Source organism: Ochotona curzoniae, unplaced genomic scaffold (genome assembly GCF_017591425.1).
Source record: "Ochotona curzoniae isolate NIBS_2020 unplaced genomic scaffold, NIBS_Ocur_1.0 scaffold_4763, whole genome shotgun sequence".
Lineage (NCBI taxonomy): Eukaryota > Metazoa > Chordata > Mammalia > Lagomorpha > Ochotonidae > Ochotona > Ochotona curzoniae.
In genome coordinates, this window is record NW_024467123.1 from 298,208 (window position 1) to 316,014 (window position 17,807).

General features: G+C 44.1%; 1 protein-coding gene across 2 annotated transcripts in view; it reads left to right on the forward strand.

The window, feature by feature from the left end:
- BMS1 (BMS1 ribosome biogenesis factor) overlaps positions 1-5,738 on the forward strand; it is a 37,667-nt gene extending 31,929 nt beyond the window's left edge. For both annotated transcript variants that reach the window (XM_040970336.1, XM_040970337.1), the window contains exons 21-23: positions 226-401; positions 4,651-4,812; positions 5,250-5,738. In XM_040970336.1, coding sequence (XP_040826270.1) covers positions 226-401; positions 4,651-4,812; positions 5,250-5,474 — 563 coding nt within the window. In that variant the 3' untranslated portion in view covers positions 5,475-5,738. The remainder of the gene's footprint in view (positions 1-225; positions 402-4,650; positions 4,813-5,249) is intronic.
- Positions 5,739-17,807: the final 12,069 nt, after the last annotated feature.

A 17,807-nucleotide genomic window follows, 5' to 3' on the forward strand; every position in this document is an offset into this window, starting at 1 on the left:
GCGGACCCGAGATGAATCAGTCCGTCTCTTTCTCTCTCTGGGTCATTCTGCCTTTGAAATAAATCATCCTTAAACAAAATAAAAGGAATAGTTTAGTCAGTAAGTCCCTCTCAAATGCTTCACATCCAGGCAGAGAAGGTGAGGTGATAGGTTTGTTTTTGTTTTGTTGGCAAGATGAACTGGCATCTTTTGAAAGCGGTAAAGTAAAAATTCCTTTCTTTCCAGATATTGTCTTCATGCGCACTTGGTATCCTGTCTCCATCCCAGCCTTCTATAACCCTGTAACATCTTTGTTAAAACCACTGGGGGAGAAAGACACATGGTCAGGAATGCGGACCACAGGCCAGCTGAGGCTGGCACATGGCATCAAGCTGAAGCCAAGCAAAGACTCGCTGTATAAGGTACTGGGTGTCAGTGCTCGCACTGTGTGTATGTGGGTGTGGTGTGGTGTGGTGTGGTGTGGGTGTGGTGTGGTGTGGTGCTGTATTCAGTCCCTGGGTGTCAGTGCTCACAGTGTGTGTGTGGTGGTGTGTTGTGTTATGTTTAGTCCCTGGGTGTTCATGCTCACAGTGTGTGTGTGTGGTGTTGTGTTGTGTTGTGTTTAGTCCCTGGGTGTCAGTGCTCACAGTGTGTGTGTGTGTGTGTGTGTGTGTGTGTGTGGTGTTGTGTTGTGTTGTGTTTAGTCCCTGGGTGTCAGTGCTCACAGTGTGTGTGTGTGTGTGTGGTGTTGTGTTGTGTTTAGTTCCTGGGTATCAGTGCTCACAGTGTGTGTGTGTGTGTGTGTGGTGTTGTGTTGTGTTGTGTTGTGTTGTGTTTAGTCCCTGGGTGTTCATGCTCACAGTGTGTACCCTCCACATAGGGAGTCAGGTGGATGCAGAATGTCTCATGAATTTTCTGTTGTTAAATGTAACAGTTGTATATTCGTGGATTGTTTTAGAAAAGAATAATGATATAATGGTTTTCTCTGGATTGGAAATGAGATTTTTTAAAATAAATTTTATTGCATATTTTGAATTTTACAGTGTCTGTTATGAGACATTGGGTGATCCAGCTGTTACTGTAGTAAAGCAAATGAGCGTGTCTACTGGCTCATGTAACGACTCTTTTTTCCCCCACAAGAGCAGCTAACACCCATTTAATAAAAGTTCCAAGTACAGAAGTACAGGTATATTTTACTAAAAGTTCCCTCTTGGAACTGCTTTTACTGCATCCCAAAGATTTTCATATTTTGTTTATACTCTGATTTATCTCAAGATACTTTTAAGCTTATTTTGTTTTAGTTCTTTCTGAGTCCATTGGTTGCTTAGGAAAATAGTAAAACTTAAACAATCCTAACAGTAGCCCTAGGATTGTAAAGCTAATGATAATCACCAACCACTAATAAAAGAGCCCTTAGTCATAAATTATCTGCTGTCTATTGTCTATTTATAATAGGGTTTTTTTTTTTAGTTCATTTATTTATTTTTATTGGAAAGTCAGATATACACAGGGAAGGAGAGAGAGAGAAAGCTCTTTGTCTTCTGATTCACTCCCCATGTGGCCACAATGGCCAGAACTGCGCCAATCTGAAGCCAGGAGCCTCTTCCAGGTCTCCCACGTGGGTGCAGGATCCCAAGGCTTTGGGCCGTCCTTGACTGCTTTCCCAGGCCACGGGCAGGGAGCTGGATGGGAAGTGGAGCAACCAAGGCACAACCATATAGAATCCCACCGGACGCAAGGCGAGGCTTTAGCCACTAAGGCTATTGCGCTGGGGCCCAATTATAACAGTGTTTGACTTCAAGTCTGTTCTGGTTACTGCTTGTATAGAATTATCTGCTTCCATCACTTCACTTTTAGCCTGCTTATCATTGAAGCTACACTGGGTCTGTTGTGGGCAAGCATAGTTGATTGTTGTTGCTGTGCACGTTGAACCACTATCTCTTTGAAATGGAGTTTAGTCCATGGTATAATCCAGGTGATTGTTGATAGGTAAGGACCTAATCATGTATTTGGTTCATTTCTTCCTACCTCCGTGCCTCTTTTGTCCGTTTCTTGCGTGGGTACCTGCAGTGTGAGGGTATGCCAGCCAGGAGGAGGTACAGGATGAGGTGCAGACTCCGCGGCTGCTCAGTTCTCATTGCCAGCAACTACCTCATACATTTATTGGCTTATTTATTTTTCTTCAATTTTAGGTTTGCAGTACCTATCTTAGAGTCCCATTTTTATGTAGATTTCGGTCTCAGAACTTTCATTATTTTTTGTCATAATCTAGTGATGCGTTTGAGAAGATTTAATTTAGGATATTTGGCTGCTCTGTAATAAGAGAATAATTCAGGATATCAGTTTTGCCACTCTACTGAAACTGATGTCTCCCAGGCATGCTTTTTCTAAACATGATTAATAATAGTTTTAGATCCTATTACATGGATTTTTATTAAAGTAAACATAAGGATGTGGTGCTTAGACTTTTTTTGAGGTGAAGATTTCTCCAAATTCTTTTCAAGCAGTTTGCTTCTAAACAGAGACTGTCGATTATTGTTGTGGATGCTATTTTTAAAAATACTTTTCAAAATATAACAAATGTTCTTTATTTAGTAGATATTGACATTTAGTAAAGGCCAAGGACAGTTTTTTTTTTTTTCAACTTAATAGCAATATTTCTGAGGTATTTAAGATTTTTGATCATGTGAATTTAAGCATTACCTTGAATTTAACATTGTCTTAAAGATTCATTATGGAGAGTTTTGGCTTCACCTGTTGTTTAAATCTCTGTTAGCAGTTTTCTGCCAGAAACAGTGAAGTTAAGCTTCTTTTTTTTAGAAAAAAAAAAAAAAAAGATTTATTTATTTATTGGAAAATCAGATATACAGAGAGGAGGAGAGACAGAGAGGAAGATCTTCCGTCCGATGATTCACTCCCCAAGTGACTGCAACGGCCAATGCTATGCCGATCTGAAGCCAGGATCCAGGAACTACTTCTGGGTATCCCACATGGGTGCAGGGTCCCAAAGCCTTGGGCCGTCCTCGACTGCCTTCCCAGGCCACAAGCAGGGAGCTGGATGGGAAATGGAGCTGCCGGGATCAGAACCGGCACCCATGTGGGATCCTGGCGTGTTCAAGGCGAGGACTTTAGCAGCTAGGCCACCGGCCCCGAAGTTAAGCTTCTTACTGGAACCCAGATGGGGATGCTTTGGCTGCTCATTGGAGGAATCGCCATGTCTGTAAATCCAGACTGAGTAATAGTCCCAGGGAGAAGCTGCTTGCTCCCGCTATGCTGGCGCAAAACTACTTCAGTGCCCCAAAGACAAAGCCTGAATTTTCTCATCGTAAGAACTTTGGATCTGCGGCTCCATGCTCGGCCTGGGCTCCTGGGGACGGTGCAGGGGCTCACCGGGAACTCGCGCCTTCTCAAGGCCATGCTGGGGGTGGCTAGCTGGCCCACATGCCGTGTGCAGAGGAGGCTGCGACCTGAGGCCTGTGACCGCGGGGTTCCAGCGGCGTGGGCCAGGGAAAAAAGCCTGTATCGAAGGGGCGCAAAAAAATAAAAGAAGCAGGTTCTGAAGTTCACCCTGGACTGCACCCACCCAGTGGAGGATGGCATCATGGTCGCTGCCAACCTTGAGCAGTTTCTCCCAGAGAGAAGCAGGGTCAACGGGAAGGCTGGGAACCTCGGCATTGGGGTGGTGAGCCTCTAGCCGAGCAAGAGCAGGATCTCCGTGACCTTCAAGGTGCCTTTCTCCAGGAGGAAATCTTCAGGGCCCGGCGCACTAACCTAGTGGCTGGAGTCCTTGCCTCCTTGCATGCGCTGGGATCCCATATGGATACAGGTTCCTGTCCCAGTGGCGCTGCTTCCCATCCGGCTCCCTGCCCGTGGCCTGGGGAGGCAGTCAAGGACCACTCATGGCCTTGGGACCCTGCACCTGCGTGGGAGACCCAGAAGAGGCTCCTGGCTTCAGATTGGCTCAGCTCCGGCCATTGTGGCCACGTGGGAAGTGAGTCAATGGACAGAGGATCTTTGTCTCTTCTCCTTTTCTCCTTTCTGTAGCTCTGACTTTCCAATAATATAAAGAAAGAAAGAAAAAAAAAAACCAACTTTGGAGGTACCCATGCAATGCCGTATTAGGCTAATCTCCCCATGTGGACACTGGTCAAGTCCTGACTTCTCTTCTGATCTGAGTCCCTGCTTGTAGCCTGGGAAAGCAGCAGAGGATGCCTCAAGTCCTTAGGACCCTGCACCTGTTTAGGAGACCCAGAGGAAGCTCCTGGCTCCTGGCTTCAGATTGGCATTGGCCTAACTGCAGCCCATGCAGTTACTTGGGGACTAAACCATCCGATGGAAGATCTTTGTCTTTTCTCTCTCTGCCACTTTGCCTTTCAAGTTAAAAAAAAAAAAAAGGAATGAACTTTGGGTGTGCTATGTTGAGACCTCATCACTTGACATTATAGAGGGGGTACATTGCTGTTAGAGCTGTAAATGCTATCTGTTCTGTGTTTCCTAGAATTATGGGTGTCCACTGAGACAGCACATGTTTGGTAGCTAATTGCATCCAGATTCCTGATAGTTAACAGTGTTACTGATCCTGTGGGCGTGTCAGTCTGTTAAGACTTTATGTAAACATTTTAATACGCAGAAGTCATAATTTACATATGACTGTTTTATTTTCCTTTCCAGCCAATTCTGAGGCAAAGGAAACATTTCAATTCACTGCATATTCCCAAAGCCTTGCAGAAGGCCCTGCCGTTTAAGAACAAGCCCAAGACGCAGGCAAAGGCAGGCAAGGTGCCGAAGGACAGAGTGAGACCAGCTGTCATCAGGGAGCCTCATGAGAGGAAGGTATGTCGGTGGGCGTCTCGCTGCATGTTGCGTTTTGATGTGAAAAGTAGCGCTTTCAGAAGCACACGTGGCATTCCTGCCACATTCTCAACATTTCATCTGGAAAGGACAGGACCAGAGTCTGTTTTGTTTCCCTTTTGTGAGTCATACTGTGCCTTTGTGTTCGGATGAGAAGCAATAGGCGTACAGCAGGTGCATCCCTGTTAGCTGGTTGCACATAGCATCCACAGAGGATTAACACAGGCACTTGAGTGGTGGAGGTACATCACCATGCAAATCATTATTCCTAGTTCAGGATGGACTTGACCAAAATAGTATAAACTTGAATTGTGGCGCGAGTCCAGCGTTGATACCATCCCTGGAGGCGTTTAAGCTTAACCCTGAAAGGTAGAAGGGAAAGATGCTGTAACTGTGGGAATCGGCTTTGTCCTTGCCAGGTCCTCGCTCTGCTGGATGCGCTGAGCACGGTGCACAGTCAGAAGATGAGGAAGGCCAAGGAGCTGCGGCACCAGCACAACAAAGAGCACGTCCGAGCAAAGCAGAAGGAGGAGGAGGAGAAGCTGAAACGACAGAAGGACCTCAGGAAGAAGCTGTTCCGGATGCAGGGCCAGAAGGAAAAGAAAAACCAGAAGTCCAGCCTCAAGGGCACTGGGAGCAGCTGAGTCAGGAACGCAGAGGGACAGTGTCGAGGACCTTAGCGCTTGTGAGTACCAAGTCGGCGACAGGAGCTGCCGAGAGGCCCCTGTTGGGCGGACGACCAGGCTGTGCCTCTGAGAGCAGGAATGAAGACTGCTGGTGGGACACAGGCCCAGCCTCGGCTTCCAGGGTCATTTATGTTCTGGGGGTTCTCTCGTTTTCCTCTAGCTGTCTCAGTTTCATTAATTATTTTGTGCTACTAAAATATCATTAAAATATTTTTCTGTTCACTTTGGCGTAGAAAGTTTTCTTCAGGGAAGAATGCCTAGCAGTGTCTTGTAAATAATTATTCTTCCCCACTTTCATGATAAGTTGCCTACTAGGGGGAAAAGGTTATTAACTGAAAGGCTGGGCAAGGCTTTAGTACACCAAACAATCGATGTATTGCAGACGTAGAGAGATCAAAGAAATAGAATATATTTGTTGAGTAGGTTTTTTTGCTATGTTCTCATACATTTACCTGCTTACCTACATTGCCTCTTTTAAACTGAACATGATGTAATCATGAGTGTGTGATTAAATAAATCTTAGAAAAAACAATATGATTAGCTAACAGGGGTCTTGCAAAAATTCATTGAACATGCAGATTGTGAAAAAAATCATGTTTGCTTAAAAAATTGTTTTTTCTAAGATTTATTTATTTTTATTGGAAAGGCAGATATACAGAGAGAAGGAGAGGCAGAAAGATCATCCATCCTCTAGTTCATTCCCTGAGTAACTGCAATGTCCAAAAGTGAGAAGATCTGAAGCCAGGAAGGAGCCAGGAGCGTCTTCCAAGTCTCCCACGCAGGTGCAGGGTCCCAAGGCCACGAGTCATCCTTGACTGCTTCCCCAGGCCACAGCAGGAAGCTGGATGGGAAATAGAGCAGTCAGGACACAAACTGTCACCCATATGGGATCCCAGGTGTACAAAGTGAGGATTTAGCCAGTAGTTCACCACCTGGGCCTGCTTTTAATTTTTTTTTTTCCCCAACATAAGCCCATTTTTAATTCAATCTTCTATGAAGTTTTAGTTTCTCTTATATGGTGTTATAGTCATTTGCCATCTAATTGTGCAAGATGCATGTGTATATTCAGTGTAGACTTTGCCCCATTTCTCTCACTGGTCATGTTGTACACATATCACCATCAGGATATAATTGACACAATGCAGTGATCTTACTCAGATTTTCCCAGCTCAATTCACATGTTATCTTTGTCTAGGGCCATATGCGACAATGGCCCGTGAGAGTATCATATTTTCCTTTAAACATAATATGGCACAAAGTAAATCTGCAGAGATTTCCTAGCAGGATTTTATAATTTAAAATAAATTAATTTTATATACCATAATTGATAGATTTTAAAATATGAAACTGGTGAAAGCTGTCCAAAGCATCCTAAATTATACTGTGGTTTGCATTTCAGTAGCTTATAAAATGATCATTCAAAATCGGTAAAATTTACCTTTTTCAAATCTTTTATTTAACATTATTATTATCATTTTATGATACAGTTCCATAGGCTCCTGGCATTTCCCTTATCCCCTCCCCAATTAACCCCCGCACAACAATTTCCCCTATATCATTACTATGGTATAGTTCCTCATACACAGTCATATGTCCATTATTGTGGGCGTGGACAATGGCAGAGAGTCCAGCATCCCATTGTCATATAATTTAGTAAACAGTTTCATTGGGAGTCCATCTTTGTCTGGAAGTAGAGATGCATAGTGTATCCTCACATCTGGATATGTTAGTTTCCATTTCACAGTTACTGTACATCCCCTTAAATGAAAAGCCACAATACAAAATCAACAACAGAAAGAAAAATAGAAATTTAAAATGCCATAAAGTTAAATAACGTGTCATTACACAGCTACTATACATCCCCTTAAATGAAAAGCCACAAAACAGTATCAACAAAAGGAAGAAAAAAAAAAGAAATTAACAACACCAAGAAATTAAATAACATGCTACTGAATGACTAATGTGTCACTGAAGAAAAGAAAAAAAAAATCAAGGACCTTCTTAAAGGAAATGATGCTACTATATGATCTATGAGTCACTGAGAAGTTTTATCAGAAGAAAGAAGTGTTTTGAGGAGATGAAACCAACAGAAAACATCAAATTCCATGAGATATAGTTTCCGCTGATTTTTGTTGCTGAAATGTGTCTCCTGTAGCTAACAGATGGGTTTTGTTTTTTAATCCAGTTTACTAATCTATGATGTTTGATTGAGCTTAAGCCATTTACAGTCAGGGTTAATATATATGGGTGGTAATTTGTTCCTGTTATTTTAAGAATGACAGGATTCATTGATTTGGTCTTCTGTTATCATTTTACTGGGATGGTCTTCACATTTGCCTTTGGTTTCAGTAGGCACTATTCCTTTTCTCTGCCAAGAGAACATCTTTAAGTATCATTTGTAGGGCAGGTTTGCAAGAGGCATATTCTTTCAACTTTTCTTTGCTCTGGAAGAATTTTATTTCATTTTCAAAGACAAAGCTTTGCTGGGTACATTATCCTGGGGTGACAGTGTTTTGCTTTTAGAATGTGGAATATGTCACTCCATTCTCTTCTGCCTTGTAGCATTTCTTGTGAGAGGTCTCCTGTGAGTTCAATTGACATTCATTTATATCTCAATTTTATATCTCAATTGTTTTTTTTTTTTTTTCATGTGCACATCTAAGGATCTTTTCCTTATGTTCAATTAAAGAGAGCTTGATGATCATGTGTTGTGGTGAAGATCACTTTTGATCAAGCCTGTTGGGAGTTCTGTGTCCCTCCTGGATCTTGTTCCCCAATTCTTTCTCCAGATTAGGGAAATTTTCCTGTATTATTTCATTAAATACATTTGCAAACTCAGCTTCTCTTTCTGCACCTTCTGGGACTCCCGTAACTCTTATATTGGACCTCTTAATAGTGTCTTTCAATTCTTGAATACTTTTTTTGGCCTGATCCAGCTCTGCTTCCAGCTTTTTGTTTGCTTCCCCCTGGTGACAGGAAATATCTTCTAATTCTGAGATTCTTCTGCTTTCTTCATTCTATTGTTGAGACTCTCCACTGTTCTTTTAATATGCTCCACTGCATTCTTCATTTCTGATTTATCAGCCTTCATTTAATTAATTTCCGGTGTGATATATTCCTTAAATTGCTTTAATGCTGCTTTACGTGCTTCTCATCGTTGATAAGAAGCATTATAACAAGTGCTTTGAATTCTGTATCCCCCATTTTCTTGAAATCTTCCTCTGTTAACTCTGAGGTTGTCAAAGGCTTTTACTCCTTTGCAGGGGAATCTTTTTTCAAAATTAATTAATTAATTATTATTATTATTAATAACATTGTATTATGTGACACAGTTTTATAGGTAATGGGATCCCCCCCACCCCTCCCATAACCCTTCCCCCATGGTGGATTCCTCCACCTTGTTGCATAACCACAGTTCAAGGTCAGTTGAGATTCCTTCATTGTAAGCATATACTTAGCATAGAGTCCAGCATCTTATTGTCCAGATAAGTTCAATGGCTTCTTGGGGAGACCTTCTCTGGTCTGAAGGTAGAGCCAACAAAGTAAAATCCCGATCAATCAAAAGCCCCAACATAACATCAGCAACAATATACAATGTTATGGTATTAATTAACATAGTATTGAGTAAACAATATGTTAAAAATAATGCAAATTCTTTACCACATCCTGTGACTACTCCATTGACATTTCAACAATTGAGGTGCAAAACAGTTTTAGGAGGGGTATGCAGAGAAATCTTCAGTACCTTGGTGAGGAGTACTTGCTCTGTGTCCTACCTAGTAAGGTATGTGTGAGTCCATGCTGACCAAACTTTCCTTGTTGTTGTCTGCCCATTATTCTAATGTGTGTGTTTGTGTGTGTGTTTGGAGGGGGGGGCTCTGGAGCGACCCTGGTGGTCATTGCAGAGAGGGTGGAGACCCAAAGTTGGAACTAAGTAAGGACCAGAGAAAGCTCCTCTCCCTAGTCCCGAAGGAAGTTTACTGTTCTTCTGATTCCGAGGACCGCTCTGGGTTCCTGGCTGTTGTTCCAATGACCTTGGATCGAACGAGGAAGAATTCAGGCTTTTTTCATCCCGTGTGGTAGATCCAAAGAGGGCCGGGGGCGGGGGCGATGCCCTCTGAGTTCTCGGGCTCTGAAGGCATTTCAGTTCCCCTGGTCTCTTTGGCAGTTGGGATGTAATCCTTGATGCCTGTGCTGATAATCCTTGGTGGGGATCCCGGAGTCCAGGGTTGGGATGCGCGCCTCTTCCTGTCCTGCTCCACTCTGGGGTCCACCCTTGCTCTGTGCATATGACCTCCTGTGGTGGTTAGGATCGCTCTTGGTTCCCCCTGTGTGTCTTTGTAGTTTAACTATTGTCTAACGCTGTTTTGAATCTGTTACCAATAAGTTACCTGTTATTTTCCTGATAGGTTACACTACATGTCTTCCTCACACATTCTACGGAGATGGAAGATTTCTTTGCTCTCCCGCCCTGTTTCTGTTTAGCACAAGGTTTTCAAAGTATGGTAGGTTTTACAATTTTTCAAAACACATGGTTTGAGACAGTATTAATTACAGGTTCATCTGAGGAAGATTTACTGTCCTTGGGAATCGTTAGGATTAATTCACGTCCCCAAAGCACTGAGGGTTCAGCAAGGAGCTATCTAAGCAGCATATCAAAGAATGACAATCCCAGAGCTCCTTGGCCAGGCAGTCAGCAGGCAGAGCCCCGGTGGCCGCCCACCACGTGGACATAGTGGCGGGCTCATATGAAGTAGGCATGAGGCAGCCATCCTGCCCGGCGGCCCCTGCAGCCAGGCCGATGGAGGTTAAGCTCACTGGACTCCCAGGTCCACCCCTCCCAGATCCTACCCCAGCTCAGCTGAAGCGAGCAGTAGGCAGGGCCAGACTTACCTAACAAAGCAAGGAGACTCCCTCCTGAGAGGTCAGCTCCTGTGGCTTTGTCAGGTATGTCCAGGGGCCGCTCACCACGTGGACGCAGTTGCGGCTCATATGAAGTAGGCATAAGGCAGCTGTCCTGCCTAACGGCCCCCGCAGCCAGGCCGACGGACGTTAAGCTTGCAGGGGAATCTTCATTAACCTTCATTGTGCCTCTGTCTCTTCTTTTTTTTTTAAAGATTTATTTTTTATTATTTTTTCATTGGAAAGGCGGATATACAGAGAGGAGAGACAGAGAGGAAGATCTTCCGTCCGATGATTCACTCCCCAAGTGACCGCAACGGCCGATACTATGCCGATCCGAAGCCAGGAGCCGAGCCTCTTCCGGGTCTCCCATGCGGGTGCAGGGTCCCAAAGCTTTGGGCCGTCCTCGACTGCTTTCCCAGGCCACAGGCAGGGAGCTGGAAGGGAAGCGGGGCTGCTGGGATTAGAACCGGCGCCCATATGGGATCCCGGGCGTGCAAGGCGAGGACCTTTAACCCCTTGCGCCACCGCGCCGGGCCCTGTCTCTTCTTTTGTTCTTGGTCATTGTACTTCTGGTTATCAGATTTTTCTCCTTGGGGCAGGTTTCTAAGTTCTGTTACCCACAGGTCTACAGTTCAGTTTTACTTATTGCAGTTGGTACATGGCTCTTTATTTGCAGTTACTTGTGTCACTCCCTTCAGCAAGTTCCAGGTCTGGGTTCTTATATTAGAGTTCCACCATGGTCTCCCTAGCCCCAGCTCCTGCCTCACCTCTGTGACACTGTGCTGAGGCTGCACCATTGTCTGTACAAACTTTCTCCCACTTCGGTTGGTGCAGGTCCCAGGATTAGGGAGACACCAGGTGTTCTATATAGCTAAGTTGTTGGTGGTGGTAATCTTGAAGGAACCTGTTGGCTGCTAGGTCTGACGGCCACATGGACCCATTTTGACCCTTACAGTGCCAAAATCGGTATTATTTTTAGTGTAGGACCAGTGCAGTGCACTGAGCTCAGTGAGTTCTTGCGAGCTCAGCACATGTGCAGGCCAGTGTTTTCCCCTGCAGTCCTAAACCTTTTGCCACACTGTACAATATGGTGCCTGACATGCGACTGCTAGAGTTCGTGATCCACTGGCCACCAGGTCTGAGGGCTACCTGGACCTGTCATGGGTGGAGCCTGTAGGATGCCACGCTGTTGCAGTTCACTGAGTCAGAAAGGAATTCACTCTTCAGCTCAGTGTATGCTCACTCCTTTCCCTTGCCTTTTCTTCTTTAAACAAGATGGCGCCTAATTTGGCTCTAGGGGGGTGGACTGGACTGTGAAATCCACGCCGTTCTCACACTACCCATCTGTGATCTGCTGCTCTGTCTCTGGTCAAATCAAACGGACCAGCACGACAGGCAGTTCTTTGTCTGGGTTCACCTCCTCAGCTCCCAGTGAAAGTCCCTTCCCACCTTGTTGCTGGTTGAATTCCGCCTGCTGGTGGAGTTCAGATCACCCTCTCTGCTTCATACTGGTTAATGTTTCTCCATCCGATTAAACGTGTCCTTACATTTGGTAGAATTCAGCAGTGAAGCCATCTGGTCCAGGACTTTGCTTGGTTGGGAGGACTTTAATTACTGATTCAATCTCAGTGCATGTTATTGGGCTGTTTAGATTGTTAATTGCTTCTTGATTCAATTTTGGTGGATTGTATGTGTCCAAAAATCTATCCATCTCCTCTAGGTTTTCTGGTTTGTTCACATATAGTTGCTTGTAATAGACCCTGATGATTCTTTGTATTTCTTATCTGTTGTTATACTTCCTTTCTCATCTCTGATACTATTGATGTGTACCTTCTCCCTTCCTTTTTTGATTAGTTGGGTTAGTGAGGAGTCTATTTTGTTGACTTTCTCAAAGAACAAGCTCTTTGATTCATTGATCTTACATATAGTTCTTTTGGTCTCTATTTGGTTTACTTCTTTCCTTGTTTTGACGATTTCTTTTTTCCTACTAATCTTGGGATTGCTTTGCTGTTGCTTTTCTAGTTCCTTCAGCTGTAAGGTTAGCTCATTGACTTGGTGCTTTTCTAGTTTCTTGACGTAAGCACTGATTGAAATGAACTTTCCTCTTAGCACCGTCTTGATTGTGTCCCATAAGTTTTGAAATGTTGTGTTGATGCCTTCATTCGTTTCAAGCAATATTTTAATTTCCCCTTTGATTTCCTCCCTAACCCATTGCTCATTTAATAACATTATTCAGACTCCATGTGCTTGCAAGTCTTCCTTGGTGTTTTGACTTCTTGGTCTCTAGCTTCACTCCTTGATCTAAGAAAACGCATGGTATAATTTCAACTTTTTAAAATTTGCTGAGGCTTATTTTCTGACCTATAACATGATCAATTCTGGAGAAGGTTCCAGGTACTGATGACAAAAAAGTGTATTTTCTATCTGTAGGATGAAAGGTTCGATAGATGTTAAATAAGTCCATTTGCTCTAGAGTTTGGGTGAGTTCTGTTGTTTCTTTGCTGCGTTTCTGGTTTTTTGATCTGTCCATTTGAGTTAATGGGGTATTCAGGTCTCCCACTATGATCATATTGGAGTCTGTTTCTCCCTTTAAGTCCATTAATATTTGTTTCACGTAGCTAGATGCTTTGGTGTTTGGAGCGTAAACATTTATTATGCTGATTTCTTTTTGCTGAAGGCATCCTTTGATCATTATGTGGTATCCTTCTTCATCTCTTTTGACGCTCTTTACTTCAAAGTCTATGTCATGTGATATAAGAATGGCTACACCTGCTCGTCTTTCCTTTCCATTTGCTTGGAATATCTTTTTCCATCCTTTCTCTTTCAGTTTCCTCTGATCTTTGTTGGTGAGATGTGTCTCCTGTAAGCAGCAGATGGTTGGGCTTTGTTTTTTTGATCCAGTCCTCCAATCTATTGCGTTTGACTGATGAGTTTAAGCCGTTTACATTCAGCGTTATTATGGATAAGGGGCAATATCCTGTCATTGGTCCTGTCATTTTGGCAATGTGTTGTTCTATAATTGAGTCTTCTGTTAGCCTTTTGGTGGGATGTTCTCCACATTTGCCTTTGTTTCTGGTGGTTGCTATTTCTTTTTTCTTTCATGGGAATATCCTTGAGTATCATTTGTAGGGCAGGTTTAGATGAGACAAAGTCCTGAAGTTTTTCTTTATTGTGGAAGAATTTTATTTCATTTTCAATGACAAAGGAGAGCTTTGCAGGATAATTACTCTGGGCTGAAAATTTTTCTCTTTTAGAATCTGGAGTATGCCCATCCATTCTCCTCTGGTCGGTCGTGTTTCCTCTGAAAGGTCAGCTGTGAGTTTGATTGGGATTCCTTTATATGCCGCTTGGTTTTTTTCTTGTGCACATTTAAGGATTTTTTCTTTTTGTTCAGCCGAAGAGAGCTTGATTATCATGTGTTGTGGTGAAGTTCATTTTTAATCAACTCTATTGGGAGTTCTGTAGCCTTCCTGTATGTTGTTTCCCAATTCTTTCTCCAGATTAGGGAAGTTTTTCTTTATTATTTCATTGAATACACCTTTAATCCCAGCTTCTCTTTCTGCACCTTCTGGAACTCCCATAACTCTTATATTGAACCTTTTAATCATATCTTTTAATTCTTGGATTCTTTTTTTAGCTTGACCCTGCTTTGCTTCCAGCTTTTTGTTTCTTCATGGTGACAGGAAATATCTTCTAATTCTGAAATTCTTTCTTCTGCCTAATTCATTCTATTGTTGAGACTCTTCACAGCATTTTTTAATTTGCTCTACTGTGTACTTAATTTCTGATGTATCAGCCTTGATTTGATTTATTACTGCTATTTCTTCTTTGAACTCTTGTTTGTGCTTCTCATTGTTGTTCAACAGCTTTATTACAAGTTTTCTGAGTTCTGTGTCCCATTTTCTCAATGTCTTCCTCAGTTAACTCTGCGAGTGGGTGAAGCTTTTGCTCCTTTGTTGGAGAGTCTCCAGTAACATTCACAGTGCTTTTGTCTTGTCTTACCTTTTGTAGTTGCCGATCTGTTTGACAAAATCATCTCTATGGTGTATTAGCTACAGGTCTATAAGTTGATTTTTATGTTCAATCAGTGCCCTGGATTTGGAAAACACAGCTGTCCTGAATAATTGCTTTCTCAGCACTGATTTTGTAGGCAGCACTGAGCTTGTTGCCCCCTGCTGGCTGATAAGTCTGAGTACCTCCTGGAGTTATTTTGGGTGGAGTTGGCAGCGTGCCTTGTATGGGCTGTTTTTTCTGTGGAGCCTGTGCAGTGCTCTAAGATGGTGGTATTTTTGTCCCCAGGTCAGTTCTTGGGCAGCTCAGCTGTCCTCCCTTCAGTGTAATAGTGCCTGGTCCCGTGACACTGTTATCTGAGAGCTGCTGAATTAGCGCATGCGCGGTTTATCACTCCTCCTCTTGCAGTTTATCAGTGTTTGGAGCGCTTACCTCAGTGTCCAAGATGGTGCCCTTAGGGGCACCAACAAAGATCAGGAGGCTGTCAGCCGTCAGCTCCAGGAACAACACAGACCCTACAGGCTGCAAGGCTGGCTCTGTGGGCTCAGCTCAGTGCAACTAACTGGCAACAAGTCCCCTCTGGACCTTCACTTTGGGTCCACTTGCTGCCCTGCTGCCCGAGATGGCACCAGGCAGGAAGCTGCTGGAGAACTGCAGCTGCTGGCTTTCAGCTCCAGGGACCACACAAACCCTGCAGGGAGCGAAGCTGGTGCTCCCGTCCCCACTTGGATCAGTTTCGTGTGATCAGCCAAAAAACGAGTCTCTTCTGTACTGCTCCGTCATCTCAGCATTCCACCTCTCCACCCAAGATGGCGCCCTGACTCTCCGACTGTTTGTTTTTCCGCCTGTGGCTGGTGCCAGTCACCCAGCGCCATTGTCATGTCCCAGACGGCACTCCCAAGCTCCCCATACGGACCCAGGCTCCCACCTGGTGGTCACAAGAGCTGTGTGGAGGCCACTGCTGGATGTCTGGCTGGTGCTGGAAACGGATCGCAGGGGTCTGAGTTGCTGTTCACTCTTTTCTGCTGGGTTTTTCAGTTCACTGCAACACTGCTGTCCCATCACCGCAGCTTCCTTGCGTCCAGGGGGTCTCCAGGTACCCCCTGCTTATTGCCTGAACCCTATTTTTTTCCTGTAAACTACTTATTGTACTTCACCCTGTCTAAAGATTCTCCGTCTTATCAAACATGTCTGTATTCCGCCATCTTGCTGATCGAAACAGCTTTTTAAAAAATATTTGTTTGAAAGGGAAAAACAGATCTTTCATCCTCTGGTCCACTTCCCAGCTGGCCGTAATGACCAGTGCAGAACCAGGCCAAAACAGAGTCATGAGCACCGTCTAGGTCTTCCCCAGTGGGGATCATCAGGGGCCTGGACCTCTCGGCCATGCTACACTGCTTTTCCCAGATCACCAGCAGGAAGCGGGATCAGAAGTGGAGCAGCGTAGCCATGAATAAGGGATGCTGATGTTGCCACAATGGTAGCACCTAATGTACAAAATCTTATCCACTGTTTCTGAGAAACCTTGGAAACCACATTTGGAAAATCAGAATGAAAAGTTTGCTCATCCAGGTTATTTGTAACTGAAGTCAGGAAACTTGTGTCGTTCTCTGAAGGGTGTTTACCAGTTAGGCTCACAGCCAGCCATGTGCTTTAAAGCACCTGCATGGTCTGTTCCACTATGAGTATGCCTCTGCTTTAGAGGAAGTTGGAATATCGGAAAAGGGACTAGACATACGTAAGTTAACTGTAAGAATACCGGTGCTATATTCATCTAAGACTTTCAGGAAGTGTTTTTGCAAATGTGAACTCCACAGGCATACAATAGGAGAGGGGAACTGGGCTGTTGGCTGAGAGTAGAGCCATCAGGGACAAGTAGGTGTGTGCTAAATGCCTGCAGGTCCCTGAGGTACAGAAGGCAGGCTTCGATCCTGTAACACAGCTTCACAGGCTGCATAGGAAGTGCTCAGCTGCAAAAACTTCATAAATTGTGAGTTACTCTTTATTGTAAATACATTTGACAACTACTTATTTGTATGTTTTCCTGTCTGTACGGGCTTGCACAGCCATAGGTTTTCAGGATTTCTAAACTGATTTTGGGCCATTATATATATATATATATAAAACATATGAACTTGCTTTATTGAAAACTGCTGCCTTGCTATGTAGTAACCTGCCCACCACTCCAGAAGTAAATGGTTGAGTGAGGGCAGGCCAGCCTGGGGGGCCTGTATTCAGATCCCCAGAGGCTTCCAAGCTCAGCCCAGCTGAGGAGGAAAGAGCATTTGCTTAGCTGCCCTGGGCACTCATATTTTGAAAAAATAATAATAATAATTTAAATGTGCCTTAAATGTAATGGATCTCACTTGGCCTCACCTTCCCCTGCCATAGTTTATTGAACTGTTTTAAAGTCTTGCACGTTTTTTTTTGAAAAGATTTATTTTTATTGGAAAGTCAAGATAGAAAGATCTTCCATCCGTTGATTCACTCTCCAAGTGACTGCAATGGCCGGAGCTGAGCCAATCTGAAGCCATGACCCTGGAGCCTCTTCCAGGTCGTCCACGTGGGTGCAGGGTCCCAAGGCTTTGGGCCGTCCTCCACTGCTTTCCCAGGCCACAGGCAGCCCTGCTTCCCATCCAGCTCCCTGCCTGCAGTGCGCTGTCATCCCACACAAACCGCTCCTTAAGCTTGGGCTCCTGCCCCAACCCTTGGTGACCACTGTTCTGCTCTGTCCCTGGTATAACTATCTTGGATACTTTCTATGCCATGCAATGGTTAACATTTTGTATCTGTTTTACCTAACTTAACGTAATGTCTTCAAGATGCATTTGCATTTAGCCTGGGTCAAAAGTCCCTTCTGTTTAAGGCTAATGCCCGTCGTGTGTGTATCCAAGCGGTCTTCCAAACTTTCCTGCAAATGGGTATTATGAAAAAATTAGAGATGGATCTTGAGATATTTTCAGATTAAAATAAAATGTTATTCTCCGAGCTTTTTTGTAAGGACCCCAGACTTGGCCTGTTGGCTCTCCGCGTCTCTTTGCTGTTTCCCTATAAATGCCTGGAAGTGAGATTGCCGCGGCATAGCTCCCTGTGCTGACGCCTGCCGAGCTGCCACGCTGCTGTCACAGCAGCTGCACACGTTCCAGGGCCATCAGGAATGACCTGCAGTGCTAATTTCCCCACACACCAAACAACCCTTATTATTCCAGGATTTTGGCTTTTGTATGAATTTGTGTTCTCCTTGTGATTCCCCCCCCCCCCAATAACTAGTGATGTTATTGAGTGAGTACCTTTTCTTGTGCTGGTTGGACATATAAATATCTTCTTCGGAGAAATGTCTGTTCATGTCCTTGGCCTATTTCGTAGTCAGCTTGT